Source organism: Topomyia yanbarensis, chromosome 2 (assembly GCF_030247195.1).
Source record: "Topomyia yanbarensis strain Yona2022 chromosome 2, ASM3024719v1, whole genome shotgun sequence".
NCBI classification, from domain to species: domain Eukaryota; kingdom Metazoa; phylum Arthropoda; class Insecta; order Diptera; family Culicidae; genus Topomyia; species Topomyia yanbarensis.
In genome coordinates, this window is record NC_080671.1 from 285,365,178 (window position 1) to 285,378,262 (window position 13,085).

Sequence of the window (13,085 nt, forward strand, 5' to 3'; positions counted from 1 at the left end):
CGCGTCTGATACAAGAACACCAATCTTTTTATTTGGTTTTTACGTGTAGCAACATTGATGGGGTTCAAAACACTATGTATTTTACAAGTGCTGCTTTGATTTTTTGGATTTTTATATTTTGGAGTTATTTGAAAAACTATGTAATTCCACGAAAATTGTATTTTTTCCTATTATGTGCATTTTGTCACTCTAAGTTATTATATTCGCTAGATTTTTGTTACTTGTTTATTATAGTTTTTAAAAAAATTATGAGATGTTTGCAGAAGTCTGAGCTACGCGCGCGCTAAGCTGATAGAGACTAACTTGAAATCGAACATGGTGACCAGTATTAAGAGCTTATCGGGTTTAATCGAAGCTTTTAGACTTTTGTTGTGATCAGGGTCCGATTTGATGATGGAGTTGTGTTGGCTTTGCTCGACAATAGAGTTAATCTTGGTTATTGCTGCGATAGTGATGATAACGAAGTTCGTTGAGTATTGGGCTCGATGACTTCTTTTGATAAATGAAGATATTGAGTTCAATTCCTGATCAACCCAGGATGTTCCCGAATAGGAATATCCCTTGTTTGCCTTGGGTTAGTGATAGGAAACTTTCAATAAGGGAGTCTGATGTGGATGATATAACTCGACCGGACTCCGCACTGTTACTAGGCCCGTCACTTCTCACCTTAGCAGGTGGTGGTACCGTTGTCTTGGTCAGGCGGGAGTCTTATATAGAATTATCGGAAATGGAAGCTATTGGATTTAATTCGCGATTCTATCAAGTATTTTCCCGGAATGGAAATTTTCTTGATGGACCCTGGTTTTGATGGAATATTCGAAATGTATCTACGTTCTTTTGAAGGAAAGGTTGCAAATTAAACCAGTTCATTTTTTGTTTTTTTTTCGGTTTTGTCATGAGTTAAAATATGTATGAGGTGGGATCATTATCATCATAGGTAATCCCCCATCTCAGTAGTTGGTGAAGAACTCTTTCCCACCAAACCGAATTGTTAACCTTGGCAATATCTAACACCGCGATATTTGTATGTTGTTGTTACCGAGAGATTCGAGGCGCAAACCTGGGGCGACAATATGGAACCATTTCGAATCGACATTTTCATACAAGCTTGCATACAATAAACCTTTCGTTTCGAGATGCGTAATGCCACCCCTGTTCCGAGACCTAGTCGGAATGTGAATTGTCGGTTGTCTAGCAGAGTGTTCTTCTCCAGCAAAGCCATCAGCCTTCTATTAACCATGCGCCAATACATGATATTAGAATAATAGGACGGAGATCTTTTAGCGTTCGTGTATGTTCGCATTTTGGGATTGGTATAATCAAAGTGATTTTCCAGCTCTCAAGCAATATGCTGCGGTCCTGCACTTGGCTAAAACTTTTGAGTAATTATATCTTTGTGAGCGGCGGCAGATGCAATGAGAGGGTGTAGCCGATGCCATCTAGACCGGCTGCTTCTCGGTGAGTTAATGTGAGAACGTGGTTTAGCTCGAATCCAGAGAAGGATTTATTGAAGTCCTGCTCTGAGTTCGGACGGAAAGTAGTTAAGTAAGATTACAGATTTCTCTTGCGATTGACAAAATATGATTGTAAAACGGTATCGTAGGATAATGAGGAGAAGTAATTCCCCAATTCGTTAACGATCTCCAGTGGATCCATGGTTGCAATCCCGTTGATTTCAAAAGCAAACGCGGTGCGTCTTCTCTTGCCGTTGAGACCAAAGAGCTTGTCTAGTTTGCTCCCGATATTTCTCACTGCATGGAGAATATATATGGACAAAATTAATGAAATCGAAGCTTGGTTTGGATTGGCAAGCCAATGTAATATGCACTATGCAACATTTCTCCTTAATGGAGAAAAATTTAAGTAAAACTTCGTATCATCAGAATCCGATACTAATTTAGTAACAGGAATGAAGCCAGGAGTTCTGATTAAGCTGATTAAGATTTTAAAGCGCCTGCATCTGCATACGTAATAAAGATTCAATACAGATTTTCAATACACATTGCAGATTTATACAGGTTTTTGGAAATTTCAATTAACAACGTTATTAGCGGACCCTTCCTTCAGCTGTTTTCATTAAGAATTAACAATTATTGTCAATTTATTGTCAAATGAACTATAGCACTTTTTATATTAAAAACAATCAAAAACTCTGTAGCCGGGATATGTACAGATTACTTCAAAGTACTCATTTTAAACCCCTTTTTAATGTTTGAATTTATAGTAGACAATACTTAAAACTTTGAATACGCAAAAATTATCAAAATTCTTTTTCTTCAATGAATACAGGCATATACAGGTTTTTTATAACGAGGATACAGATTTTCAACAAAATCATCTAGCAGCTGTGGACATCACGCAGGACTATAGTGCTAGCTTAGTCCAGTTACTAAGTTAGAGTCGGATACTGATAAGACGAAACACAAATTCCATAACTCAGTTAGGTTCACTCACTCGGAGCCGATAGTTGTTCTCAACACAAGCTCCGCGTTTAAAAACCCAAATTTTCGCCCGGTCCACGCCACTCATATAGCTTCCGAAGTTCGGGCTCAGCCTCCCGGTTAGTATACCAACTGGTTTCCGCCCGGTCCGTTACGCGAGTGCGAAGTGCCGTGTATCATCAGTACGAAGGCTACTCGAATTTTAAGCCGTAAATTTAAAATCGACTTTCCCACCGATACCAGGAGCACAGACTCCGAAGGAGTTGAGCGATAGCGCATCTCCATCAAACCAAAAGTGCAAACCGTGGTCAACCGTCCGCCTCCACCACAAGCATTGGTTTGAACAGTTGCACGTGCGCGCACGAATTCAAACCGAAATAGTGTAATCGGCTCCATAGGTGACGGCGGTAGTGTAGTGCAGTGTAAAGGGTGCATTTTGAAAGAGCCAACTTCCGCCCACCTGACAACCTATAAACAACCCAACTAATGGGGGAACCTCCCCCTCTCCCCACCCCGGGGAGCAGCAGCCCATCTTTGAGTCGGACTTTGCCAGGGTACTTAAACTCTGGCGACATAATTGACAAGCAGACTCTGCTACTGCGAGCAAAATCATTGGATGGTGATTCCGATGCCCGACTGACGATAACCCGTTCACTATTTTGAAATCGGTACAACGTGTGCTAGGATGCGATCCGACAAAGGTGGTTTCGGCCACAAAAGAAGGTAGAGGAACCCGCTATGTCTTAAGGACGTCATCGAAAAAGGCATATAACGCTCTGATGAGTTTGAACGAGCTGATCGACGGGCAAAAAGTTGAGGTGGTTTCTCACCCCACTCTCAACATTACTCATGGTGTCGTTTACGATATCGACACCAAAGACATGAGCAACGAAGAACTTCTTGACGAGCTGAAAGGTCAAGGAGTCACAGCAGTGCGTAGAATCACCAAGCTGCACGAAGGAGTAGTAAGCAATACTCCTCTGGTGGTGATATCTTTTAGTGGCTCAACCCTCCCCGACTACATTTACCTCGGATTATAACGCACCAACATCCGGCCCTACTACCCATCACCCATGCTGTGCTACCGCTGTGGCAAATTTGGGCATGGCACTAGAGTGTGCCCCAACAAGGAAACTTGCTTGAACTGCAGCCTGAACCACCCACAAGCCAAAGATAACCCATGCACCCAAGTCTCGAAGTGTATAAACTGCAGCGGAGAGCACTCGACAAGAGCAAAAGAGTGCCCCAAATACATGGAAGAGGTAGCCACCATTAAAGCGAAAGTTTCCCTAAACCTTTCCTTCCCCGAAGCAAGAGCTTTAATAACACAAAAGCACAAAGGACCAAGTTACGCCGAACAAACCCAGAAAGGCACGGAATCGAAAGACAACGAGAAAGATTCCACTATCGCTAGACTGAAGGCGGAGCTCATTATGCTAAAGGGCGAAAAGAGCAATTCGTCAAAAGATGACCGGGACGATGAGATATTAAACCTAAAAAACCACCTGGCGGAGGCCGTTCGCCAGCTTAGAATTGCCAAGCAACAACTCACCGAGATAACGAAGGAAACTAGCAGAGCTAACACTTCACCGAAAGTAGAGCAGGGAAACGTCAACAAACTAAACCCGACCACCATGATATCGACCGAATGTAACGTAGTAGCCGCAAAACAACAGCGAGACCCCCGACTTCGTGACGAACGAAAGCAGCAAAGAAATCATAGTCGAGCAGGCGATGGGGATAAATCCCGAAGCCCTATCGGAAACAAAACAGATCCAGCACCACCGAAACAACAACGGACAACCCGAGCGAATTCCCGCAACAAAAGCCCTTCACTAACCGGACATTTGAACATCTCAGACACCGAAACGACGCAAAACTCCATGCCGCAAGCGTCTTTCGTAATGTCCGCCTAGCTCTACAACGATTACAGCAACTGGGGATACCAATAAAAAACAACGAATTCAACAGCAACATAAAACAAAGCCCGTCTGTGTCGACCCTGACCGGGGAAGTTCCAGATACGTCCGACGCACCCCCGGCGGCTGTTGACACAGGACCATTGGAGCATCAACAGGGAAGTACCTTTAACATCCCCATTAGCATTCAATTTACGCATTCACCATCCATCTCAGGCCAACCAGACAGAAATCCAGAAAATCCACCAACACAGCAATCCCAAACGACGGGAACCACGACCGCCTCCAGCGCCCCGCATCTTGCCGGGCCCCAGAGTAGGCGATATTCCCGCCTGATCTCAAAAATTACACCAGTACCAGGAAAACTAAGCGAACAACTCCACTGCAACGAGAACCGGTTCAGGTCTCCCGATATCCCCGCACCTGGCGGACCACCGGGAAGAACTCTCAGCCAGGAAACTCCTACTCACCAACAGCAACGAGTACGACGAGACCTCAGTCCGGTTCCCGGTTGCTCTTGGCATCCGGTACGTTTTAAACCATCCATGAATCCAGTAGTCACCATTCGTGACGCCTACTTCCCCGTGCCGGCAAATTGCCGCCATCTAAGAACCACCGCAAGAAAAGCAGTAGAAGAAGCGAAATCAGCGAGCTGGTCTCGCTTCCTGGACGGTATCCACGCAGACTCCTCTACAGCTGAATTGTGGCGAAGAATCAACGCCCTCAACGGAAAACGCAGACAAAGAGGTTTCACACTTTTCCTAAACGGCACCGCAATAGTAAACCCGGGTGAAATAGCCAACGAAATTGAAAGATACTTCGAGTCACTATCATCTAACGATTCACGTCCCACCAACTTCACAAAACGAACTCTCGCCAACCACTTTCATCCCTGACTCGAGCCAAACATATAACCGGCCTTTCTCCACCAATGAACTGGCGACAGCTTTAGGCCGCACCCATGGAAAATCCACCGGCCTCGACGACATTGGGTACCCCATGATCAAACATCTACCACCAACGGGAAAAAGAGCGCTCTTAGAAGCCTTCAACAGGATCTGGGAAGGCGGGCCCTACTCAGACAGCTGGCGGACCGCACTGATAATACCGATCCCCAAAAGGAACCAGGGAAGCAGATCTCCCAGTGACTTCAGGCCAATAAGCCTACTCTCCTGTGTAGCCAATACATTCGAAAGACTGGTCACTCACTCGACTCACAAGTGTATTAGAGGAAGGAAACCTAATGGACCGCAGACAATTTGCGTTCCGAAAAGGACTCGGTACCGGAGTACACCTAGGAATATTTGGAGAAATCATCAACGACGCACTGGCCGACGGGTTGCACGCTGATATTGCCATACTCGATGTGGCTAAAGCGTACAACACCGTATGGAGTGAAGGCATACTTCGACAACTACACCAGTGGGGGATCCGGGGGAATCTTGGCGTTATCCTCCGGCAATACCTTTCAAACCAAAGTTTCAGAGTCGGCATAGGCGGTACACTCTCTGATCTCTACAAAGAAATTAACGGCGTACCCCAAGGATCTGTATTGGCTGCGACACTGTTCCTGGTCGGAATGAACACAGTCTTCGACTCCCTACCCAAAGGAGTATACATCCTGGTCTATGCAGATGACATCATCCTCATAGTCGTTGGAAAAAGTCTCGCCATAATCCGAAGAAAACTCCAAGCAGCAGTTAGCGCGGTCGGACGTTGGGCGAATTCCGTAGGCTTCAGCCTATCCGCCCAAAAAAGTGCTATCGCACACTGTTGCGGTTCTCACCACATCGCAACTGGCCGACCAGTGACACTAAACGGCAACATCATCCCATTCCGAAAGGAACCGCGAATACTAGGAATAGTGATCGACAGGAAAATGACCCTACTTCCACACTTCCGCCAACTCAAAAAAGATTGTGAAAGTAGAAGGAGATTAATACGAGCCATCAGCACCCGACACACCAGATGCAACCGCAGAACGGCCCTCAACGTCAGCCAAGCCCTCATCAACAGCCGCATTTTCTACGGACTGGAAAGAACCTGCCGGAACATCGACGGACTCATCTCCATCCTTGCACCATTGTACAACGGGGCGGTAAGGCTCGCTTCAGGCCTACTTCCCAGCACCCCAGCAGAAGCTGCCTGCGTCGAGGCTGGAATACTCCCCTTCCGATGGGAGGCTTCCGTCGCGGCACTTAAAAGAGCACTACTCTACCTAGAGAAAACATCTGGCAACGACTGCTCCATCCTCAACACTGCGAGAGACATCCACGCCAACTACACCAGTGAACCCCTACCGAAAATCGCTCGGCTACATCGGGTCTGGGACCGACTGCGTCTGGGAGGTCCCAACATAGACACCAGCTTAAGTCGGAAAATCAAAGCAGGTGACCCCACAAAACTCGCGCGGATCGAGTTCAACAAACTTGTCAACCAGAAGTACAACAATCACCTACATCTATTCACCGACGGCTCCAAGCTAAACGAGGAAGTAGGAGCAGGAGTAAGCGGAATCAGAGCTGGTCTATCGCTTCGCTTGGCAGCTTCTTGCTCTGTCTTCTCAGCTGAAGCAGCTGCAATCTTCACCGCAATCACCCAAAAACCCACCGTTACACCCACGGCTGTATTTTCGGACTCCCTTTCGCGCTGCGCTCGAGACTGGAACCTCCAAACACCCGTACGTGCAAGCAGTAGAAGCTAACTGCGACACCCTCACTACATTAGTGTGGGTCCCCGGCCACAGCGACATTAAGGGCAACTGCGAGGCAGACCGCCTGGCAGCCATCGGACGAAAAGCCCGCACCATGATCTCCCAAGAAGTTCCTACCTGCGATATCATCAGAGCATTCAAACAGAAAGTAGAAATCGATTTCACCAGGTACTGGCCAAGGACACCTACAAAAAATCAAAGGCACCCACCAAAAATGGACAGAACGAGACAACATGCAGGAACAAAAAGCTCTCTCCAGACTCCGAACTGGACACACCAGAATCACCCACGCGCACACCGTGTCCAACGTCCCCCCTCCCATCTGCTCCACATGTGGGACCCGGAAAACGGTGGAACACATTCTCATTAATTGTGTAGAATATCAAGATCTTCGGACCAGAACTGACCTCCCGCTATCCATCAGAGATGCCCTGTCCAACGACCCGGCCAGAGAGGAAATTATAATCTGTTTCCTTAAAGGCGCCGGCCTCTTTGACAGTTTATAAAACAAACGAAACCCACAATTATGCAACACAGGCAATCAAGAATTTCACCAACAAATACTGCGGGCCCCTCGCTACACCCGGGCCTGCTAAGCGCTAGAGAGAATTCCTGAGGACCCGATGAATGAAGCAACAGCAATATCACCACCAACGAAACATAGTAAAACCAGAGAAAAATTAACACTATGATTTGTAAAAATACTTATAAACACAACTCTGTAATCCTCTTTTTCTTTTTATGGGCGAATGACCTAACGGTTAAAACCCAAAATAAACAATACAATACAATACAATTCCATAACTAATTTAGTTATATGTTTGCGCCCTTAACCGCGAATGTGGTTTAAAGCAAATAGTTTAAATAGTTTTAAACTAAATTTTTCTCCACTAAGGAGAAATATAGCATAGAACAATTGATTTTTTTTCGCTATATTTTATCAAAATAAAACATTACTGATTTTGTGAAACCATAAAAATCGTAATACATTTCATGTGACTTGTGCTAGTGGCTTCAATTAGAATTTTAATTAAAGCAACAGTTTAAATTTCTTATTTTAACTTATATTTTCAAAATCCGGTTGGAACACAAAAATCTTTTTTTTACCCAATCTAATCACCATCATCATTATCCTAAACACTTCACTAACATGATTAGTTCACTGTGAATTCACCCATTTTAGGCAAGTCAAAAGCTTTAAGGGATATTACAATATTTTGTATACGCTTTGCGATGCTTATGAATCGATTGGGCGAGTAGTAAACACTACAAGCAAATCGCTTTACGTTCCCATGATTTCAAAATATATATGTAAACTCCATGGTAAATGAACGATGCTAAATTTTTTCCAGGTACGTCGGAGGTCAACTGAATGCTTGCTATAATGCACTAGATCGCCATATACTCAACAACAAAGGCCAAAAGGTGGCTTTAATTCATGACAGTCCAATGACAAACACAGTCCGCCATGTAACGTATAATGAGCTGTACAAAAAGGTATTTATAGACATCGTGAACGTCGTAAAATGAGTCAAAATCTCCCAAGTGCGCTAATTATTTTTCGTCGGTCGAGCTTTCCTGAAAAAAAAATTATGGGTTCACGACGATAAAAAATGAAATACAATTTTGACAGTTTTCCGAAATTCAAATTATTTCCAAATTTATGGTTATTTACATTTTAACATGATTTTATTTAAGGGGTTACACAACTGTAGAGCACGAAAAAAAGGCATATTTCGAAAAATTTTCTTGGCGCAATAAAGAGGTGAATCGAGATATTGCTAAATGGGATTTATAACACAAGTATTGAGTCATACAAAATATTTTTTTCGTGCAATTTCATCACAAGATGGCGGCTGTGCGGCATTTTTTCCCATGCAAGTCCACGACCGGAAATCTATCTCCCGTAATTTTTGACCTGTAGTCGAAAACTAACATTTTTCTGATTCCTTATGTCAATAGCAAGCGACGTACGTAGGATTTTTTCGATATTTTAATTTTACGCAAAATGGCATACCATTGAGTGAAAAAACACCTAAAATATCATAAAAATCAACACAAAATCGCTAATTAAAAAAAGTTAAAAATCCTACGTACGTCGCTGGAGAGACTAATTTTGAATAAATTGTGAAAATTTCGAAGCGATCAAAAAACATTTGCTTGAGTTACATTTCCGGCTCAAAAAAGTGTTTTTGAGAAAAACGCGGTTAAAGTTTTCAGTACACTCGGGATATTATTATTTCTTCCATGTTTTGGGATATCATAGACTTAGACTAATAAATTTAGACTAATAAATAGGAAATCGATTTTTTTTTTAATTCTACAGTGATGTAACGACTTAAGAGCCAGCTTTTCCAAATTTCGTCACTGGAAAGTTTATGTTCTCCGGTGTTGATGAAAATTTCAGTATTTGTTTGAGCATATATGGACTTTCTTTCAAATATTAGATTGTTACTTTTACGGCAAGTGAGGTAAAACGGGTATTGAAAATTGGTCCAAAGAAATAAGTCGAAACCTTAAAAATCTCTATAACTCTGGTTTAGCGCGAGGAAATCTAATTCTGAGTATCATTGAAAGGGCTTTGAGCGGAGTTGAAAATAGGATATATCTTTTCGATGCGTAACCGATACAATGGAAAGCATTCATATTTTACCTTGAAAAAAATAACAATTTCATAAACAGCTCTTTACAACAACCTAATTGAGGGTAGGTTTGTACGGAATTTTAGAACTTAGAACTATAGGCGGATTCAAGGGTCCTGGGGGTCCGGACCCCACCCCGAAATGTTTAACTTCTTGAAAAATTTTAAAATAGTTTCTTTTTTAAATTCGTTCAAAATTCAAAACAATTCCAAACCAGATTGAACCACCGAAACTGATTTTAATTAAATGAGAGTATTACAAATTACGCATTGTACAATAAACATTTCAAAATCGAAATTTCGGACCCCCTCCGATTTTTTTTTCTGGATTCGCTCCTGACTATAAGCCTGTGGTACTTTTTGTGGTATCTTAAAATTCAAAAACATTTGTTCATAACTTCATATTTTCAAATTTGTAATTTTAATCGAGGTTCCTTGTTGTTTTTAGTTTTTTTTAGTTTGCATTACATTTCTAATTCAATACATTGGGTGTTCAGTCACAAGTGGTGACTTTTCATCCCTATTGTTTATTAAGATATTATATGCTTTGGCAGTTAAGTGATTTTTGCACTAGGAAGAATCGTTGCAATTGGTGATTGCAACTAGTGTTGGGAGTACCGGTTTTAATGATACCGAAAATCGGTAAAAGCGTCGAAATATCCATTACCGAAATACCGGTTTCATAAGAATGAAAAACCGGTATTTTCGGTAATTTGTTGGGATGAACTACAGCAACTGTTTGGTAACTGGGCTAAGAGCGCAGCCCAGTTAGCGAATGTCGCTCGCTAACTAGGCTGACCTGTCAAATGTCAAAAATCACCGAGGGAAACTGCGATGCTCTGGTATACTATGTTCACACTACACAGTTAAAACATGTTATAATAATTAGTAACAAGAAAAATGTCATCAAAATAGCGTTAAACACGTTTTAACTCATAGTGTGAACGTAGTATTAGGTTTACATCATTATCTTCAGCGTTGTGATTATGACTGGAAAATGGTAAAAAAACAAATGAAAAAATAACATAGCGCCAGGATAAAATGAGGAAACCATTTTTCCGTAATGTTAGAAAATATTAATCTAATTGTTCATTACATGAATAGTTTTATGGCAAAGGATCTGTGTAGGTAACACAAGCAATACGCTCGAATAAGATGTCAATCAACATATTCTGAAATAGTAGCGATACATAATTTTCAATTTTTATTCACCAGGTAGCAAAAGGTGTAAAAATCGGCAAGTACGTTACGTGATTTTTTTGCGTATCTTTATTGACAGTTTAGAAGGTTGTTTACATGGACTAAGACATTTGTTGATTCTATTCTGTATAACAAACTAGTTTCGAACCGCTTTCAACTTCACTGAACTGCCATTTATATACATACATACATCGCCATACATCGCTTGATGTGCGTCCCAAATTTCACTGGTGAAACTAAAAGAATATATTTTCCTTCTATTTAGTTGCATTCTAATATTCGGGTTTTCTGTGAAAAGCACAATAAGATTCATTTTTAACTTTAGTCAACTTTTTGTTTAAATAAGGTCAAAGTGGTGCCTAGTTCTGCAATGGATATTCTATCTGGATCCACACAGAAACGTAAGCAGAAAACGCTCACGTTGGTTGAGAAGGTTAAAATTATAGAGGATTTTGAAAATGGCGGTGGCACACACGAATCGCTTGCTAGAAAATATGGTGTAGGATCGTCTTCTGTAACTCGATTCTTGCAGCACAAGGATGAATTGCGAACCAAACTAGTCGTTTATAGAGAACACGGTATCCAAAGTCGAAGAACGTTGAAGGAGCAGCATTTACCTCTAATGGAAGAATCTTTTTATATATGGATTCTCCAGCAGAGGGAAGCCAACATTATTGTTACGTTGGAAGCACTACGGGTGAAAGGGGAATTGTTGTTGCATGAGATTCAGTAACACGGGTATTACGTGGGGCAGAAATTTGCATTTTCGGATGGATGGATACGACGTTTTAAAAACCGTTTTGGACTGCATGTAAAGCGTGTAGATGGCTTCCGCGGACAAAGGCGCATACTTGAAGTTTAAGGAGATTTTGATGACGAAAATTGTCGAATTGGACTTGAAAAAGTGTCAAATATACAACGCTGATTAATCTGCTAGTTTTTTTTAAAGTTGCTAGCATCACGAAGTGTGGTCCTTGCAAACGGGACAAAGGCATCTGGGCGAAAATTAAACAAGATGCGCTATACATTCATGCCATGTTGTAATGCCGATGACTCATACAAACTTCAAGTGATGTTTATCGGATTGTGGCCAAACCACGCTCGCTTCCTACCAAGGAACTTCTACCCGTATCGTAGTATAATTCCAAGAAAGTTTGGATAACGTGAGAGCTTTTCCAAATATGGTTCTATCGCGAATTCGTACCAGCGTAAAGGGTGGTTTCCAAGGAATTTAATTTAGAACCCAAGGCATTACTGGTGCTTGATAATTGCAAAGCACATTACGACGGAGGATACGATTTGAAATCAGATGATGGATTAATTGAGGTGAGATTATTTGATACACTTCACATCAAAGTGTAACGAAGTAAAATTGGTACACTCCGATTACCATAGGTAATTTATCTACCACCAAGGGTTACTTCCGAGCGCCAGCCCATGGACCAGGCAGTGATAACCGCTATCAAATTGAGATATAAACGGAAGCTTTTGCTTAAATTAGTATTAGAAGATGAGGATCTCAAGTTCGAAGAGCGACTTAAAAAAAATCTCACTACAGCAGAGTATTGATTGGTTGTCAAACGCGTGGAATGAAATCAGTACATCTACAATTAAAAACTCATGGAAGAAACTGATCACTCATTTTCCTAATAGCGATTGGAGTTCAGTGGATGATGGTGAGTCCGACAATGGCGATGACTTAAAAGTTCTGATCACGGTAGTAGATGCTCCGGCTGGCACCACTACTTCCAGTGAAGAGATCGAATCGTGGATAGTCGACCGTGTTCACAATCGTGTGATAAAAATCCGGAATGGCTCACGAGTGCAGTGTTTACCGATCAAAAAATAGTCAATTCGGTGCTGGGACTAAACGATTCACACTCTTTAGATTCCTAACCGGAAGAATCAGTCGACAATACATCAGCTGCAAGTGTGGAAGAGCACCAACAGGAACAAGAGTTTACGCGAGCTAGTCAATCCTTGGACTGTTTGATGCGTTTCGTGCTGAATGACGCCTCGGACGAAAGCCGATTTGTCATTAAGAACAAAGTTGATCCAAAACGAATGGCGTAAACGAACTTTATAACTCCCCTGTATACATTTTCGTTAAAAAATAATTATTGAATTCGTAATACCCACAAGCGTTTTTTTTGACAGTTGTATTGTTGTTT

General features: G+C 42.1%; 1 protein-coding gene across 1 annotated transcript in view; it reads left to right on the forward strand.

Moving 5' to 3' along the window:
* Window positions 1-13,085, forward strand: part of LOC131683215 (acyl-CoA synthetase short-chain family member 3, mitochondrial) — a 967,052-nt gene that overhangs the window by 609,598 nt on the left and 344,369 nt on the right. The window contains exon 3 of the mRNA XM_058965052.1: window positions 8,426-8,570. Coding sequence (XP_058821035.1) covers window positions 8,426-8,570 — 145 coding nt within the window. The remainder of the gene's footprint in view (window positions 1-8,425; window positions 8,571-13,085) is intronic.